General features: G+C 49.0%; 6 protein-coding genes across 6 annotated transcripts; 5 read left to right on the forward strand and 1 right to left on the reverse strand.

Annotated features, from left to right (window-relative positions):
- Nucleotides 1–269: 269 nt before the first annotated feature.
- Nucleotides 270–5,428, reverse strand: UHO2_00955 (uncharacterized protein; the record flags this gene model as incomplete). Its single annotated transcript, XM_041553423.1, has 2 exons — nt 270–3,927; nt 4,512–5,428. 2 exons carry the CDS (start codon nt 5,426–5,428, stop codon nt 270–272), a joined length of 4,575 nt encoding a protein of 1,524 aa, XP_041409357.1.
- A 1,805-nt stretch (nt 5,429–7,233) lies between these two features.
- Nucleotides 7,234–7,632, forward strand: UHO2_00956 (uncharacterized protein; the record flags this gene model as incomplete). Its single annotated transcript, XM_041553424.1, has 1 exon — nt 7,234–7,632. One exon carries the CDS (start codon nt 7,234–7,236, stop codon nt 7,630–7,632), a length of 399 nt encoding a protein of 132 aa, XP_041409358.1.
- A 399-nt stretch (nt 7,633–8,031) lies between these two features.
- On the forward strand, nt 8,032–8,688 carry UHO2_00957 (uncharacterized protein; the record flags this gene model as incomplete). The annotated part of the gene is made up of 2 exons (XM_041553425.1): nt 8,032–8,147; nt 8,238–8,688. 2 exons carry the CDS (start codon nt 8,032–8,034, stop codon nt 8,686–8,688), a joined length of 567 nt encoding a protein of 188 aa, XP_041409359.1.
- Nucleotides 8,689–9,626: 938 nt separating this feature from the next.
- Nucleotides 9,627–10,435, forward strand: UHO2_00958 (uncharacterized protein; the record flags this gene model as incomplete). The annotated part of the gene is made up of 3 exons (XM_041553426.1): nt 9,627–9,643; nt 9,901–9,963; nt 10,159–10,435. 3 exons carry the CDS (start codon nt 9,627–9,629, stop codon nt 10,433–10,435), a joined length of 357 nt encoding a protein of 118 aa, XP_041409360.1.
- A 755-nt stretch (nt 10,436–11,190) lies between these two features.
- On the forward strand, nt 11,191–12,099 carry UHO2_00959 (uncharacterized protein; the record flags this gene model as incomplete). Its single annotated transcript, XM_041553427.1, has 1 exon — nt 11,191–12,099. One exon carries the CDS (start codon nt 11,191–11,193, stop codon nt 12,097–12,099), a length of 909 nt encoding a protein of 302 aa, XP_041409361.1.
- Nucleotides 12,100–12,498: 399 nt separating this feature from the next.
- On the forward strand, nt 12,499–13,155 carry UHO2_00960 (uncharacterized protein; the record flags this gene model as incomplete). The annotated part of the gene is made up of 2 exons (XM_041553428.1): nt 12,499–12,614; nt 12,705–13,155. The coding sequence occupies 2 exons, from the start codon at nt 12,499–12,501 to the stop codon at nt 13,153–13,155; spliced, it is 567 nt and encodes a 188-aa protein (XP_041409362.1).
- Nucleotides 13,156–18,204: the final 5,049 nt, after the last annotated feature.

Genomic DNA, 18,204 nt, shown 5'->3' on the forward strand with positions numbered 1-18,204 from the left:
TAGGAGTCCATGGTCTCCATGGAGACTGCACTACGACCATGCTCTCTACTGGTGTCGACTAGGTCTTCGATACCTGTGCTCCTTCCATATGAACCCATGACCCTCCTGCTTCTTGAGCATCCAGGCCCATGACACTACCCCCCTCTTAAGAGCCGAGCTCCGTCGAGGCATGCTCTGGTCTGGTTCATGCTGACTCCTCCTCCTTGACAACATCGCCAACATCATCCTTCCTCCTTCTCTCAACGTCATCCTCCTTCCTCTTCCTCTCTCTACTCCTCCTGTTCCCTCCTCCTCTCTCCACTCTGTCTACTCACTCGTCCCCCCTCCGACACCTCATACTCCTGGATGAGGTCGGGACAGTTGAGGTTCTCTACTGGTTCCCATGAAGCAGCTTCCTCTGAGTACCCTCTCCACAACACCTTGTACTCCGTAGTCCCATTGTGTGAACGCTTGTCGATGAGTGCTTCGACTTCGAAGTCGAGGTCCTCATCTGGAAGTGATGGTATGGTGGGCTGTTCAGCACGTTGAGGAAGAGAACTTGTTCTTGCTGGCTCGAGCATGGAGACATGGAACACATCATGCACCCTAAGGTTTGCTGGCAATGTGATTCGATAAGCTCGGCGTCCTACCCGTTCCTGAACTGGGTAGGGTCCTGCAAACCAGGTGTCTAACTTGGGTGTGGGTCTCCTTGTCTTCCAGTTTCGTCGGTTGATATAGACCATATCACCCACCTTAAACTCGATGTCCTTGTGCTTCCTGTTATACTGGTTTACTGATCTACGTTGTGCCTCTCTGATCTGCTCCTGGAGGTACTTGCAATGCTCCTTTCCATCCATGAGGTACTCGAAGCGACCTGGATCATTGACTCCTAGTCGTTGAGGGATGTCAGGATGAGCTTTGGGGTTCCATCCATAGCATGCAAAGAATGGTGAGACACCAATGCTGTTGTGGACCGTGTTGTTGTATACAAAGGCCGCAGTGTCCAGCAGGTTGGCCCAGTCATTCTGCTCATAGTTGCAGTACATCCTGAGATATTGCTCTATGACCTGATTGACTCTCTCTGTCTGACCATCAGTTTGAGGATGGTAGGCCGTGCTAAGTGAGTGCTTCACACCCATTTGCTCTGCAAATGCCTTCCATGCTCCTGATATGAACTGCCTGCCTCGGTCCGAGACCATGTGATCTGGATATCCAAAGAGTCTAACCATGTGTCCATATAGCAATACTGCAGTCTGTTTGGCCGTGACTGTCTTATGGGTTGGAGCTAGTATGGCAAACTTGGTTAGTCTGTCGACAATGACTAAGATAGAGTCATAGGTCTTGGAGTCATACTTCTTCGATGTTGGTAGTCCTTCGATGAAGTCGAGGGATATGGAGCCCCAGGGCCTGTCTGGGGTTGCTAGTGGCTGTAGCAAACCATATGGACGATGATGAGGAGCTTTGTACCTAGCACATACAGGACAACTTGCTACATAGTCTGCAATCCAAGCTGTCATGTTTGGCCACCAGTAATGTCGTTGAGCTGCCTTGATGGTAGCATCTCTTCCTACGTGTCCAGCAGTGATACCATCATGGCATTGGGTCATCACCATGAATCGCAGATGCTCTACAGAGAGAGACTGTCCATCTACCTCTTTGGCACTCCTTGAGTGTCGGTTGTTGGTCCTCCCTGGCATGATCACCTTGGGGATAACCAACCTTCCTCCACTGTACCATAGGTCATCCTTGAGTTCGAAAGGCTTCTTCCTATGTATCTCCTGTAGCTCTTGGTCTAAGGGCTGGAAGATCTTGACCAGGTCTTTGAGACCTTTTGATGCTATGGACTCCATCGAGGTCATGGGGGCCACTAGGAGCGAGTCATGGTCTGCTGTCTCCTTGAATACTCGAGGAGGCAGTAGTTGCCTCACATTGTGATCCTGCTCTTCACCAGCTGGTTGCATGTCTGTCCTTCTGGTGAGAGCATCGGGTTCACCACCTTTGTCTCCTGGTCGATACTGCAATATGAAGTCGAAGTCTGCTAGTAGTATGGCCCATCGAGCCTGTCGACCTGTGATGCGTCTCTGTGACTTGAAGTACTTGAGGGCTTCATGGTCAGTGAGGATGACCAGTTGGTTCGGTAGTCCAGCTAGCATGTGTCGCCACTGAGTGAGGCAGGCGACCACAGCTAGGAGCTCCTTATCATGGATCTCATAGTTCTTCTCGGCAGAAGACATCTTCCTAGAGTAGAAGGCCACTGGATGCCATCGTCCTTCATGCTCCTGCTTGAGTACTCCTGCTATAGCAAAGTCACTTGCATCCGTCTCCAACCTTGTTGGAAGGTGGTAGTCGAAGTGCTGAAGCACTCCTGCTGATGTGAAGGCCTGGATGAGCTTGTGGAAGGCCTGTTGGGCCTCCTCTGGTAGCTCGAACTTCTTGAACCGTTCTATAGGCTTTACCAGTGCTGTCAAGGGCTTGGCTATGCGAGCAAAGTGGGCTATGAACCTTCGATAGAAGTTGGCAAAACCCAGGAACCTCTGGATGTCATGGATTGACTCCGGCATTGGCCACTCCTTGACAGTGCGCACCTTTTCTGGGTCCATCTCTATGCCCGTTGGCTTGATGATGTACCCCAGGAACTCCACTGTCTTGGTGTGGAACTCACACTTAGACAGCTTAGCAAAGAGCCTGTTGCTCCTTAAGCGAGTGAGGACCTCAGTGACATGCTTCACATGTGCTTCTTCAGTGTCACTGAAGATCAGGAAGTCATCTAGGTATACTACCACATATATCCCAATGATGTCTCGGAAGATGTCATTGATGAATGACTGGAAGTGAGCCGGAGCATTGGCTAGGCCAAAGGGCATCACTAGGTACTCATAGAGTCCCAACTGAGTGCCAAAAGCTGTCTTCCATTCATCTCCTTTAGCAATCCGGATGAGGTTGTATGCTGCTCTAAGGTCTAGCTTGGTATAGATCCTTGCCTTCCTGAGTAAGAACAGCTGCTCCTCGATGAGGGGCAATGGTGCCCTGTTCTTGACAGTGATCTCGTTGAGACCTCTGTAGTCCACACAGAGTCTGAGACCTCCATCCTTCTTTGGTACGAAGAGCACCGGTGATCGTGCCGGGCTCTTCGATGGTCTTATGAACCCCTTCTCGAGGTTCTCATCCAAGTACCTCCTCAACTCGGACATCTCCTTGGGTCCCTTAAGGTATAGGGGCCCTTGAGGTGGCTTACCTCCTTCTATCAACTCGAGGTGGAGATCATGCTCGGTATGATGGGGCAGCTTGTCTGCTTCCACCTCATCGAACACATCTCGCAGGTGTTGGTATGGCTTTGGTATGTCTGCAGCCGTCACCACCTTATCTACCTCCACCTCCATCTCGACTCCTTTGTCTGCGCCTGTAGGTACAAAACCAAAGGCCGGGAGTGATGATGGTGGCTCCTCTAACAGCATGAACCCTATGGGTCCATCTTCCAGAGCTGCTCGTAGTATGCGCTCTGCTGAGACAAACTCGTTACCATGAAGGGTTGGTCTCCTCATGGTTAGGTCCCCTGCTCTTGCTGTTTCAGGGGGTCTCCTAGGGGGTCGGTCCTGCTCCTGAGTCTTGAACTCCAGCTGGCCCGTATCCCATTGTATGGTGGGTTTGAGCCTCCGTAGCTCAGTGAACCCCAGGATGAGGTCATAGTCCGCAGTGTCGGCCACTGAAGCTTTGACCACACCCAGATTGTGTGTACCAATAGATACCTGCATGCTCGCAGAACTATTGATGGAGAGTTGGTGCCTGGTGACACCATGGATTGATCTTGTTTTTATGGGTTTTGTGGGTATTTGGTACTTACTAATGAAAGAATCTGAGACTATGGACAAACCAGCACCGGTATCAGCTAGTATCCGAGCAGGATGGTCTTGAACCATTCCAGAGAGCTCCAGTACTGCTTTGCCTCCACTGGTAGAGAAACATACTTGACAATCTTGATATATACAGAGTGATGGCGAGGAGGTTTGTAGAGCAATGCATGCCATCAGTGCATCACCCCACTGACGTTTCCCTCGTCGTCATCATCATCGTGCTCCTCCTCGTGATCGGGGTCCATGGGTTGCTGGTATGAGCTGAGGTCCATGGCCTCGGGGTCACCCGCCTCAGTGCTGCCTGTGGGGCCATCTCCTGAGTCGGTGGCCTCCTCGAAGGGGTCTGCTGTGGTGACCATAACCTTTGGTCCCATGGGTCGAGAGCTAAGAGGGTTTACCCTCCTGCTGGGGCAGTCTCTGGCCCAATGGCCAATACCTTTGCATACATGACAGGTGTTGATACCTGATGGAGCAGGGCTTCCTTGCTTCGAGGGTTGGGTGGGATGATGAGGAAGGGGTCGGTTTAGGTTTTGTATAGTTGCTTGTGTAGTTGCTTGTGATGGTGATCGAGCTGGATAAGTTTGAGTGGGTTGTCGGATGGGGATCGAACTTTGATTTGGCCGAGACCCAGTTCTTAGTGGAGGTGATGTGGCATTTGGGAGTGAGTGTCTAGCCGAGGACTGCTGTAGTAGCATCCTCTGTCGATCGATCTCCTCAACCTCTCGATACCACTCCCATCTCTTCCCAGGTGGATTCCTCTCGAACTTCTCCTGTATGCTGCGAGTGAGACTACCTCTGAAGAGATCAATCACTAGCTCGTTGTCATCTAGGTTGACCTGTCCTTCCAAGTCTCTGAACCGCTCTACATGACGTGTGGCGGCACCAGGAGTATCACTTGTGAGTCTGAGAGCCAACAGCTTGTTGTATGCCTCCATCCTAGCATTGCGTGGGTTGAACTGCTCTGACAGTCGCTCTGTGAAGTAGTGCCAATCATTGAACAACCTTCCTTCTCTAGCTCTATCAATACGGAGCTTGGAAGTCCACCACTCTCTTGCTGTCCCTTCCAGTTGAGCACCCATGTGATTGATCATCCTAGACTGCTCATACACCTGGTTGAACTTAAACCATGCTTCGGCTTCTAGAATGAAGATCTCCATGTCTCGGGGATTGAACTTTGGAAAGGGGGTGGCAATGGGCTTTGACCGGTTAAGCTCTGCCATGATGCTGGTATCCTCCTCATGGTCCAGGGGGTAAGGGTCCATCCTAGTCCTGCTGTAGGGGTCCAGCTTAGTCTTGACATATCTTGGCCCAGTAGGTGAAGCATACTTCTCGTAGTTGATGTCCTCCTGCTCATCCAGGTTGAATGAGACTGATCGTCTTGGTCGTGGAGCTGGAGTAGGAGTATGTGGGTCTCCTATCATAGACTCATCTCCTCCTCCTGCTTGGTCTTCTGAGTGAGAGAGGTCCATTGTCTCCTCCCTGCTCAGTTGAGCTCGTTGTAATCGTTCCTCTCGATGACCCTGTCTGGTAAGCTCTAGCTGTGCTTCCAATAGAGTGAGTAGTCTATCGAGCTTATTGTTGAGGTCTGGGTCCGTCATGGTGATCGTGAGGAGCTGCTTGAACGATCCACTCTAATGTCAGGGGTCTCGCGCCTGAAACCCAGGTCGGTCTGTCGAGATACTCGGTGACTATCAAACTGTGCGACAGCTATTGTCTCGAGATACTCGGTGACTATCAAGTTGTGCAGTGACAGCAGGTGGCGTTTGTTGTATATACTATCGTAGGTTTCGGCTGACCTCTGTGGACACTCCGTTCAGGGGTAGCTCGGCACGATCAATATCAATGTTATGATGACACCAAGGTCTGGTGTGAGTGTTGATGATGATGAGGTTGATGGTGTTGGTGATGAGATTGGTGATGTCGATGATAATGAGGTTGATGGTGTTGGTGACGAGATTGGTGATGTCGATGATAATGAGGTTGATGGTGTTGGTGATAAGGTTGGTGGCGTCAACACGAGTGTCCAGTGTGTTGACTTGATGCTTGAAGTGATCCCCGGACCGCAGTGGACTACTGCCTTCGGTTCTATCGATATCCGGACCGCTAACCTGCTATGGGCGCCTTCGGACGTCAGGTAGTGGTGATACAACACACACACTACGATGAGGAGCAACCTTGATAGATTGCTGCTATGCTGACTGTAACTAATGAGTACTTGTGTTTCTAAAGTATTGACTAGTTGTATGGTGAGTAGAGTGGATGAGGATCCACTCGACCTATTGATGAGAAAGCATGGTTATATACCTCTTCTCAGCATCGCCAGCGATGCTGCTCCTGCTCTCTCTCCAGAGAGTACCTTCTTCATCGAGTACTGCTCAGGGGCCTCTCCTGCTTGGCACCCCTGTGCCTCTTGAGCTGTGTCGACTCCTTCGACACTGCTCCTCCTCTTCATGACCTGGTGTCGACTCCTTCGACACTGCTCCTCCTCCTCATGACCTGGTGTCGACTCCTTCGACACTGCTCCTCCTCCTTTGATCAGTGACAGTTCCTTTGGCTCTTGTCTCTCGAGCCCCTGAGTGGTAACCATCTGCATGCTCCTTGAGCTTGGTCCTCTTCGTGGCTGTGCCTGCTCCTTGAGCTTGGTCCTCCTCGTGGCTGTGCCTGCTCCTTGAGCTTGGTCCTCCTCGTGGCTGTGCTTGGCCCTCCTTTGCATGTGAGTCCATAGGAGTCCATGGTCTCCATGGAGACTGCACTACGACCATGCTCTCTACTGGTGTCGACTAGGTCTTCGATACCTGTGCTCCTTCCATATGAACCCATGACCCTCCTGCTTCTTGAGCATCCAGGCCCATGACACAACTGTTGCAGTCAAGAAAAACAAACACATGCAAGAATGGCAAGCAGCAAAATGGAACAAGTGCAGGAGCCACTAGAGTTGATACACATCGACCTAATGACAGACTTACAAGGACACCCAAATTATCACCATGCACTGGTAGTTGTTGATGACACCTCATCCTATGTGTATGTGAAACTGCTCCTAAGCAAAGCAGAAGCATTCCCTGCCCTAAAAGCATGGACCAAAACAGTGGAGATAGCAACAGATCACACATTAAAGTGTATTTGCAGCAATAACAGAATGGAATGGTCAAGCTTAGCAGCAGAGGAATGGAAGTGGGAGGCAGGGTTTAAGTGGCAGAAAACCACTCCATATGTCAGCATACAGAATGGGAGAGCAGAGCACACTATCAGATCACTCCAAGAGAAGATGCATGCAATGCTCGTCCAAAGATTGGTGCCAAAAGGACTATGGCCCTACACCATTATGGCCGCTGGACATGTACTTAACTTGACACCATCAGCAAATGCCAACAGAATTCCATATGAAGACTTTCATCACACAATGGCTCACAGCTTGGCAAAACAACTGCATGTCTTTGGCTGTCTTGCATGGGTTCACCTCCCAAGGAAAGATCATGCAGGTAAGCATGGTGTGAGAGCCATACCAGGAATCATGATCGGTTACAATGATGAGCACAAGGGATGGAAATTCTTCACTCCAGACCACACACCATCCATCCAGTGGAGCAATTCAGCTACATTCCATGAACACAAAGGTTGGCATGATCGACCCAAAGTACAAAGCCCACTGCAGATTGGATTTGAGAGCCTTGAAGCAGAAAGTGCCAAACCAGAGGCAAACAACCTCGAACCTGAACCAGAAATCGAAGAGCTTGACATGCAAGACTCACTCCAACATGCACCCATTGGACAACCAATCGATGATACTGAAGACAACTGATCGGAGATAGCAGTTGAAGACATGATCGGGGGAGTGAACACCACCACCCTAAATCTCACACCAATGATGAAGGAAGCACTTGCCAGTGAAGACACACAGCAATGGCAAGAAGCCATATGCAAAGAGTTGGACAGACTGGAGGCCATGGGAACTTGGGAGGTTGTGGACATACTGCCAAACACCAGGCTTGTAGACTCCAAAATCGTTTTATGCCTCAAACTGGATGCAGATGGCATACCCGTCTGACACAAAGCAAGATTAGTCGCATGAGGTTTCATGCAATGAGAGGGCATCAACTTCAAAGAAACCTTTGCACCAGTGGCACCACTTAGTGTGATAAGAGCACTATTATCACTGGCAGTGGAGCATGACTGGGAGGTTCATCAACTAGACATTACAATGGCCTATCTCAACTCCACACTTAAACACAAGATCTACATGAAACTGCCAGAAGGAGCTAAGGTGCCGAAAGGAAAAGCTTATCAGGTAATCAAGGGACTATATGGTCTCAAACAGTCAGGATGAGAGTGGAATATGGAATTTGACAAGTTCCCCTGGTGATCCAACTTCCATAGACTTGATTGTGCACCATGCATCTACTCCAGAGGGAAAGGGGATGACTTTGCAATAGTGGTCATCTACGTTGATGATACATTAATCATGTCCCCAAAGCTAGAAATGATCAAATGCATCAAGGAGGAAATAGGCAAGAAGTGGAAGATGGAGGAGGGTGGCAATGTGTCTCACTTCCTTGGAATCAAGATCACCAGGGATTGTGAAGAAAAGACAATGGACCTCAGGCAGACCAGTTACATTAAACAACTACTAGATGAACACCTAGACAAACACAGGAGAAAATCCAGCATGCTGCTCCAAGACATACCAGCCCCAGAGACAGCAGTGAGCACAGCCAAACAAAAGGAATACCTGCAGATTGTTGGCAAGCTCCTATGGCTCTCAAATGGAACACACCCAGATATCAGCCAATCAGTAGGGTGTCACAGGGACGGCTGGCCTGCGCAAGAGAGTGCGCCAAATGATCAGCGGCAGTTATGATAAGGTCGCATAACGGAGCAGTATATGAAGGGTGCGCAGAAGATCAACATATGAAGGGTGTGCCAGATTGATCAGAGTTGACAACCATCGGGGATCAATGAGATTAATCGGGTTGGCAGCACACATGATTTACAAGATCAATCGAACCCCAGGAATCCAGATCGATCTCATGGGATTGGTTGGAGTCAGCTGGACCAGTATGCTTCAACGAGTTGGCCGATCCGAACAAGTACTCAGAGCTATGCCGACGACAGAGGCAGTTGGATCAGCATGCCTCAACTAATTGGCCAATCTGAACAGGTATTCAGAGCTGTGCCAATGTCGGAATCAGTTGGATCAGCACGCTTCAACTAGTCGGCCGATCCGAGCAAGTATTCGGAGCTGTGCTGATGACAGAGTCAGTCAGATCAGCATGCTTCAACTAGTCGGCTGATCCAAACAAGTATTCGGAGCTGTGCCGACGTCGGAGTCAGTTGAATCAGCACACTTCAACTAGTCAGCCGATCCGAACAAGTCGAGATGGAACTGAGCCGACGTGACCACATGACCAGGGGGTATGGTCATGAGGTTCAAAAGGGGATTCACAAGATTAAGATGAAAGGGGGCCATGCTGAAAGGGGGGCATCACACATCAGGCAGAAGGAGAGCATGAAGGCGAGAGGGCAGTGTTGCATAACCCTTACGCCGAGCAAAATGGTAGGAGTGCAGTATCGAAGGGGATGATGCCAGCAGGGCAAGGCAGTGCCTAACAGGGGACAAAGGCCCCTCAAGAGGAGCAGGATAGGTGTCGAGGGAAAACACCAATCGAACATATAAATACTCTCTTTCTACCATAGCATTCGAGTGGATGGGCATCCACTCTGAAACTCAACTACTTACTCTATACTTACTAGGTTACATATCTTCGCAATAGCAGTGCTCTTGCAACGACTCTCAACATGTGTGTTGTATCACCGTTAGTCAACAACTGTAGGCAGTGTTCTTCAACACCAGCAGTCCAGTTCATTACTGTAGGCAGTGTTCTTCAACACCAGCAGTCCAGTTCCTTGCTGTAGGTGGTGTTGCTCGACACCAGCGGTCCAGTCAGTTATTGTAGGCAGTGTTTCACACCAGCAGTCCAGTAACTCACATCCTCTGTAGGTGATTGGCATATTGTGGTCCAGATGATGTCCAAGAGCATTATCAACAGTACTACAAACACTCATACTGTAGGGGAGGGTGTATCATGCACTCACCAACAAACAATGTGTCAGGGGTCTCGCGCCTGAAACCCAGGTCGGTCTGTCGAGATACTCGGTGACTATCAAACTGTGTGACAGCTATTGTCTTGGTATCGGTGACTATCAAGTTGTGCAGTGACAGCAGGTGGCGTTTGTTGTATATACTATCGTAGGTTTCGGCTGACCTCTGTGGACACTCCGTTCAGGGGTAGCTCGGCACGATCAATATCAATGTTATGATGACACCAAGGTCTGGTGTGAGTGTTGATGATGATGAGGTTGATGGTGTTGGTGATGAGATTGGTGATGTCGATGATAATGAGGTTGATGGTGTTGGTGACGAGATTGGTGATGTCGATGATAATGAGGTTGATGGTGTTGGTGATAAGGTTGGTGGCGTCAACACGAGTGTCCAGTGTGTTGACTTGATGCTTGAAGTGATCCCCGGACCGCAGTGGACTACTGCCTTCGGTTCTATCGATATCCGGACCGCTAACCTGCTATGGGCGCCTTCGGACGTCAGGTAGTGGTGATACAACACACACACTACGATGAGGAGCAACCTTGATAGATTGCTGCTATGCTGACTGTAACTAATGAGTACTTGTGTTTCTAAAGTATTGACTAGTTGTATGGTGAGTAGAGTGGATGAGGATCCACTCGACCTATTGATGAGAAAGCATGGTTATATACCTCTTCTCAGCATCGCCAGCGATGCTGCTCCTGCTCTCTCTCCAGAGAGTACCTTCTTCATCGAGTACTGCTCAGGGGCCTCTCCTGCTTGGCACCCCTGTGCCTCTTGAGCTGTGTCGACTCCTTCGACACTGCTCCTCCTCTTCATGACCTGGTGTCGACTCCTTCGACACTGCTCCTCCTCCTCATGACCTGGTGTCGACTCCTTCGACACTGCTCCTCCTCCTTTGATCAGTGACAGTTCCTTTGGCTCTTGTCTCTCGAGCCCCTGAGTGGTAACCATCTGCATGCTCCTTGAGCTTGGTCCTCTTCGTGGCTGTGCCTGCTCCTTGAGCTTGGTCCTCCTCGTGGCTGTGCCTGCTCCTTGAGCTTGGTCCTCCTCGTGGCTGTGCTTGGCCCTCCTTTGCATGTGAGTCCATAGGAGTCCATGGTCTCCATGGAGACTGCACTACGACCATGCTCTCTACTGGTGTCGACTAGGTCTTCGATACCTGTGCTCCTTCCATATGAACCCATGACCCTCCTGCTTCTTGAGCATCCAGGCCCATGACACAACTGTTGCAGTCAAGAAAAACAAACACATGCAAGAATGGCAAGCAGCAAAATGGAACAAGTGCAGGAGCCACTAGAGTTGATACACATCGACCTAATGACAGACTTACAAGGACACCCAAATTATCACCATGCACTGGTAGTTGTTGATGACACCTCATCCTATGTGTATGTGAAACTGCTCCTAAGCAAAGCAGAAGCATTCCCTGCCCTAAAAGCATGGACCAAAACAGTGGAGATAGCAACAGATCACACATTAAAGTGTATTTGCAGCAATAACAGAATGGAATGGTCAAGCTTAGCAGCAGAGGAATGGAAGTGGGAGGCAGGGTTTAAGTGGCAGAAAACCACTCCATATGTCAGCATACAGAATGGGAGAGCAGAGCACACTATCAGATCACTCCAAGAGAAGATGCATGCAATGCTCGTCCAAAGATTGGTGCCAAAAGGACTATGGCCCTACACCATTATGGCCGCTGGACATGTACTTAACTTGACACCATCAGCAAATGCCAACAGAATTCCATATGAAGACTTTCATCACACAATGGCTCACAGCTTGGCAAAACAACTGCATGTCTTTGGCTGTCTTGCATGGGTTCACCTCCCAAGGAAAGATCATGCAGGTAAGCATGGTGTGAGAGCCATACCAGGAATCATGATCGGTTACAATGATGAGCACAAGGGATGGAAATTCTTCACTCCAGACCACACACCATCCATCCAGTGGAGCAATTCAGCTACATTCCATGAACACAAAGGTTGGCATGATCGACCCAAAGTACAAAGCCCACTGCAGATTGGATTTGAGAGCCTTGAAGCAGAAAGTGCCAAACCAGAGGCAAACAACCTCGAACCTGAACCAGAAATCGAAGAGCTTGACATGCAAGACTCACTCCAACATGCACCCATTGGACAACCAATCGATGATACTGAAGACAACTGATCGGAGATAGCAGTTGAAGACATGATCGGGGGAGTGAACACCACCACCCTAAATCTCACACCAATGATGAAGGAAGCACTTGCCAGTGAAGACACACAGCAATGGCAAGAAGCCATATGCAAAGAGTTGGACAGACTGGAGGCCATGGGAACTTGGGAGGTTGTGGACATACTGCCAAACACCAGGCTTGTAGACTCCAAAATCGTTTTATGCCTCAAACTGGATGCAGATGGCATACCCGTCTGACACAAAGCAAGATTAGTCGCATGAGGTTTCATGCAATGAGAGGGCATCAACTTCAAAGAAACCTTTGCACCAGTGGCACCACTTAGTGTGATAAGAGCACTATTATCACTGGCAGTGGAGCATGACTGGGAGGTTCATCAACTAGACATTACAATGGCCTATCTCAACTCCACACTTAAACACAAGATCTACATGAAACTGCCAGAAGGAGCTAAGGTGCCGAAAGGAAAAGCTTATCAGGTAATCAAGGGACTATATGGTCTCAAACAGTCAGGATGAGAGTGGAATATGGAATTTGACAAGTTCCCCTGGTGATCCAACTTCCATAGACTTGATTGTGCACCATGCATCTACTCCAGAGGGAAAGGGGATGACTTTGCAATAGTGGTCATCTACGTTGATGATACATTAATCATGTCCCCAAAGCTAGAAATGATCAAATGCATCAAGGAGGAAATAGGCAAGAAGTGGAAGATGGAGGAGGGTGGCAATGTGTCTCACTTCCTTGGAATCAAGATCACCAGGGATTGTGAAGAAAAGACAATGGACCTCAGGCAGACCAGTTACATTAAACAACTACTAGATGAACACCTAGACAAACACAGGAGAAAATCCAGCATGCTGCTCCAAGACATACCAGCCCCAGAGACAGCAGTGAGCACAGCCAAACAAAAGGAATACCTGCAGATTGTTGGCAAGCTCCTATGGCTCTCAAATGGAACACACCCAGATATCAGCCAATCAGTAGGGTGTCACAGGGACGGCTGGCCTGCGCAAGAGAGTGCGCCAAATGATCAGCGGCAGTTATGATAAGGTCGCATAACGGAGCAGTATATGAAGGGTGCGCAGAAGATCAACATATGAAGGGTGTGCCAGATTGATCAGAGTTGACAACCATCGGGGATCAATGAGATTAATCGGGTTGGCAGCACACATGATTTACAAGATCAATCGAACCCCAGGAATCCAGATCGATCTCATGGGATTGGTTGGAGTCAGCTGGACCAGTATGCTTCAACGAGTTGGCCGATCCGAACAAGTACTCAGAGCTATGCCGACGACAGAGGCAGTTGGATCAGCATGCCTCAACTAATTGGCCAATCTGAACAGGTATTCAGAGCTGTGCCAATGTCGGAATCAGTTGGATCAGCACGCTTCAACTAGTCGGCCGATCCGAGCAAGTATTCGGAGCTGTGCTGATGACAGAGTCAGTCAGATCAGCATGCTTCAACTAGTCGGCTGATCCAAACAAGTATTCGGAGCTGTGCCGACGTCGGAGTCAGTTGAATCAGCACACTTCAACTAGTCAGCCGATCCGAACAAGTCGAGATGGAACTGAGCCGACGTGACCACATGACCAGGGGGTATGGTCATGAGGTTCAAAAGGGGATTCACAAGATTAAGATGAAAGGGGGCCATGCTGAAAGGGGGGCATCACACATCAGGCAGAAGGAGAGCATGAAGGCGAGAGGGCAGTGTTGCATAACCCTTACGCCGAGCAAAATGGTAGGAGTGCAGTATCGAAGGGGATGATGCCAGCAGGGCAAGGCAGTGCCTAACAGGGGACAAAGGCCCCTCAAGAGGAGCAGGATAGGTGTCGAGGGAAAACACCAATCGAACATATAAATACTCTCTTTCTACCATAGCATTCGAGTGGATGGGCATCCACTCTGAAACTCAACTACTTACTCTATACTTACTAGGTTACATATCTTCGCAATAGCAGTGCTCTTGCAACGACTCTCAACATGTGTGTTGTATCACCGTTAGTCAACAACTGTAGGCAGTGTTCTTCAACACCAGCAGTCCAGTTCATTACTGTAGGCAGTGTTCTTCAACACCAGCAGTCCAGTTCCTTGCTGTAGGTGGTGTTGCTCGACACCAGCGGTCCAGTCAGTTATTGTAGGCAGTGTTTCACACCAGCAGTCCAGTAACTCACATCCTCTGTAGGTGATTGGCATATTGTGGTCCAGATGATGTCCAAGAGCATTATCAACAGTACTACAAACACTCATACTGTAGGGGAGGGTGTATCATGCACTCACCAACAAACAATGTGTCAGGGGTCTCGCGCCTGAAACCCAGGTCGGTCTGTCGAGATACTCGGTGACTATCAAACTGTGTGACAGCTATTGTCTTGGTATCGGTGACTATCAAGTTGTGCAGTGACAGCAGGTGGCGTTTGTTGTATATACTATCGTAGGTTTCGGCTGACCTCTGTGGACACTCCGTTCAGGGGTAGCTCGGCACGATCAATATCAATGTTATGATGACACCAAGGTCTGGTGTGAGTGTTGATGATGATGAGGTTGATGGTGTTGGTGATGAGATTGGTGATGTCGATGATAATGAGGTTGATGGTGTTGGTGACGAGATTGGTGATGTCGATGATAATGAGGTTGATGGTGTTGGTGATAAGGTTGGTGGCGTCAACACGAGTGTCCAGTGTGTTGACTTGATGCTTGAAGTGATCCCCGGACCGCAGTGGACTACTGCCTTCGGTTCTATCGATATCCGGACCGCTAACCTGCTATGGGCGCCTTCGGACGTCAGGTAGTGGTGATACAACACACACACTACGATGAGGAGCAACCTTGATAGATTGCTGCTATGCTGACTGTAACTAATGAGTACTTGTGTTTCTAAAGTATTGACTAGTTGTATGGTGAGTAGAGTGGATGAGGATCCACTCGACCTATTGATGAGAAAGCATGGTTATATACCTCTTCTCAGCATCGCCAGCGATGCTGCTCCTGCTCTCTCTCCAGAGAGTACCTTCTTCATCGAGTACTGCTCAGGGGCCTCTCCTGCTTGGCACCCCTGTGCCTCTTGAGCTGTGTCGACTCCTTCGACACTGCTCCTCCTCTTCATGACCTGGTGTCGACTCCTTCGACACTGCTCCTCCTCCTCATGACCTGGTGTCGACTCCTTCGACACTGCTCCTCCTCCTTTGATCAGTGACAGTTCCTTTGGCTCTTGTCTCTCGAGCCCCTGAGTGGTAACCATCTGCATGCTCCTTGAGCTTGGTCCTCTTCGTGGCTGTGCCTGCTCCTTGAGCTTGGTCCTCCTCGTGGCTGTGCCTGCTCCTTGAGCTTGGTCCTCCTCGTGGCTGTGCTTGGCCCTCCTTTGCATGTGAGTCCATAGGAGTCCATGGTCTCCATGGAGACTGCACTACGACCATGCTCTCTACTGGTGTCGACTAGGTCTTCGATACCTGTGCTCCTTCCATATGAACCCATGACCCTCCTGCTTCTTGAGCATCCAGGCCCATGACACAATGTCTGTGCTGTGCAACCTCTGAATGGAGTGTTCAAGGCGGTCAGTCGAGACTTACTAGGCGGCGACGCTTGGTTACATTTAGGCGAATCATATCGAGTAGTCCTTACTCAATCAACCCCAGCTAGTCTCTGGCGCGCGACCGCTTACATAGGGGTCCTCGCACGCTATATGACTCAACCATCGAAAGAGCATTACAATGCAGTGCAGAAGGTACTACAATACCTAGATGGTACCCAGGATGTCCATCTATGATATGGTGGCAACAAGGAACAAGATTTTCTAACAGCGCATAGCAATGTGAACTGGGCAAGTGATGCCACCACACAATGAAGAAGCTCATCAGGCTCAGCAGTGTTTGTACATGGGAACCTGGTCACATGGAAGTCAGCACTACAATGCTGCACTGCTTTGTTGGTGGTGGAAGCAGAGTTTGTGGCAGTGACTGAAGCCACACAAGAAGTACTTTTCTTCAGGCATCTCTTCAAAGCTATTGGAATTGACATTGGCACCCCCACAATCTTTTCAGACAACACAGGCACTATTCAGGTTAGTAAGGATCCAGCACAACACTGGAAGTTGAAGCATATCAACACCAAGTACCACTTTATCAGAGATAATGTGCAAGATGGAAATGTCAAAATCAAGTATATTGGCACCGAGGACAACTTGGCTGACATCTTCACCAAGCCAGTGGGCAAGGAAGTATTATGATGTGCACAACAGGGGTTGGGACTGACACCACAGCAAGGTACAGCAGCTCAGCAGTTCCCCACTTCCCCACTGAGGGAGACAGTTGAGGGAAATGTAACAATGGTCAGAGACATGTCGGAACTGAACAGAGCCTATGGGGTCTGTGGAGGGCAAGTAACCATTGATGATACGAAACCACATGTCAGTGGCTACACATGTGGGATGCATAGGTGTTACCATGACAACTTAGGAGCGATGTGAGGGGTGAACTAGTCATAGATGGGCACAGGCTGGAGGTAACCACCAAGCATGCATATATATATATGCTTATGTAAATAGCACTCAAAAATAACTCAGCACCAAAATTCTCAACTGAATGACAAATCTTGCTGATGAGGATCCGGTCTCGCTACGAAAAGGACTTTGATCACCGGTGATGAGATAGGGTAGATTGAGAAGAATGACGAGCTTTTGCTTAGCGAATTATGAATAGTTAGAGCTGGTCTTCGCCAGCCAGAAGGTGTTTCCTCTTATCATCTCAACTTTTCGAAACTCAAAATCGGCTCCACATCTGGATGACATTTTTCTTTTTGTCTGCTTAGCTAGTCTAACAAAGCCAAGCGAAAACTCTGCTCTTCATCGTGGTCAATGTCTCTAACATCGACAGCAACGAATGGGGCATAGACAGAGTTGAAGATAACAATTAGTATACACCGTTATTGGGGCCATGATCAGGCTCCCTTACCACAGTCATATGCTTCTTGTAATGCTTGATTATTTCATTTGTATGGATCTCTATCACAAGCACATATATATACCCTGTTGCTATCTTTAGTCATGTCTGAGTCAGGTGAGTCACCTCCTCTGTGACCTCCTGAGTTGCCATCTTCTACTATGCCCCTGAACCATTGTCATGCCAACCTTCATGTATTTCATTGTGTTCATTGCTTATGCACACATCTGGCCCCTTGGCACCTCAGCTGCAACTCATGCATTCTTCTTGAGATGCTGACACATTTTCAACTCCCCCCTTCAGCAGTATCTCTAGTCCTATCATCTTGGCCAATCAAGAGGTATTGAGGCCCTGCAAAGGTTTCATTAGAATGTCCACTATGTTGTTTGCTGTTCTGATGAATTCAATCATTATGTCACCCTCCTGCATGTGGTTGTGAATGAAGTGGTACTGGGTGTCGATGTGCTTCAACTTCCAGTGCTTGGCTGGATCTTTACTTACCTGGATGCACCCCTGATTGTCTGTGTATAGCATTGGCTGAACATCCATGATCTCCAAATCCTGGAGCAAATATGAGAAGAATAGTGCCTCTCGCACTGCTTTGGAAGCAGCAACAAATTCTGCTTTGACCACTGACAATGCCACACATTTCTGAATGTGAGATTTCCAACTGACTGGGCATCTGTATACATATGTTATCACTCCTGAGGTGTGTCACAGGATCGGCTGGCCAGCGCAAGAGAGTGCGCCAATTGATCAAGCGGCAGTCATGGTAATGTCGCATAACGGAGCAGTATATGAAGGGTGCACAGAAGATCAACATATGAAGGGTGCACCAGATTGATCAGAGCCAATAACCATTGGGGATCAACGAGATTAATCAGGTTGGCAGTGCATATGAATTATGAGATCAATCAAACTCCAGGAATCCAGATCAATCTCATGGGATCAGTCAGGATCAGTCAGATCAGCACACCTCAACTAGTCAGCTGATACAAGCAAGTACTTGGAGCTGTGCCAATGTGACCACATGGCCAAGGGGTTTGGTCACAAGGTTCAACAAGTGGCTAAAAGGATTCACAAGATAAAGTTGAGAAGGAGCTGTGTTGAAAGGGGGCATCACACATCATCAGGCAGAAGGAGAGCATGAAGGTGAG

The sequence above is a fragment of the Ustilago hordei genome, assembly GCF_900519145.1.
Source record: "Ustilago hordei strain Uho2 genome assembly, contig: UHO2_contig_02, whole genome shotgun sequence".
NCBI lineage: Eukaryota > Fungi > Basidiomycota > Ustilaginomycetes > Ustilaginales > Ustilaginaceae > Ustilago > Ustilago hordei.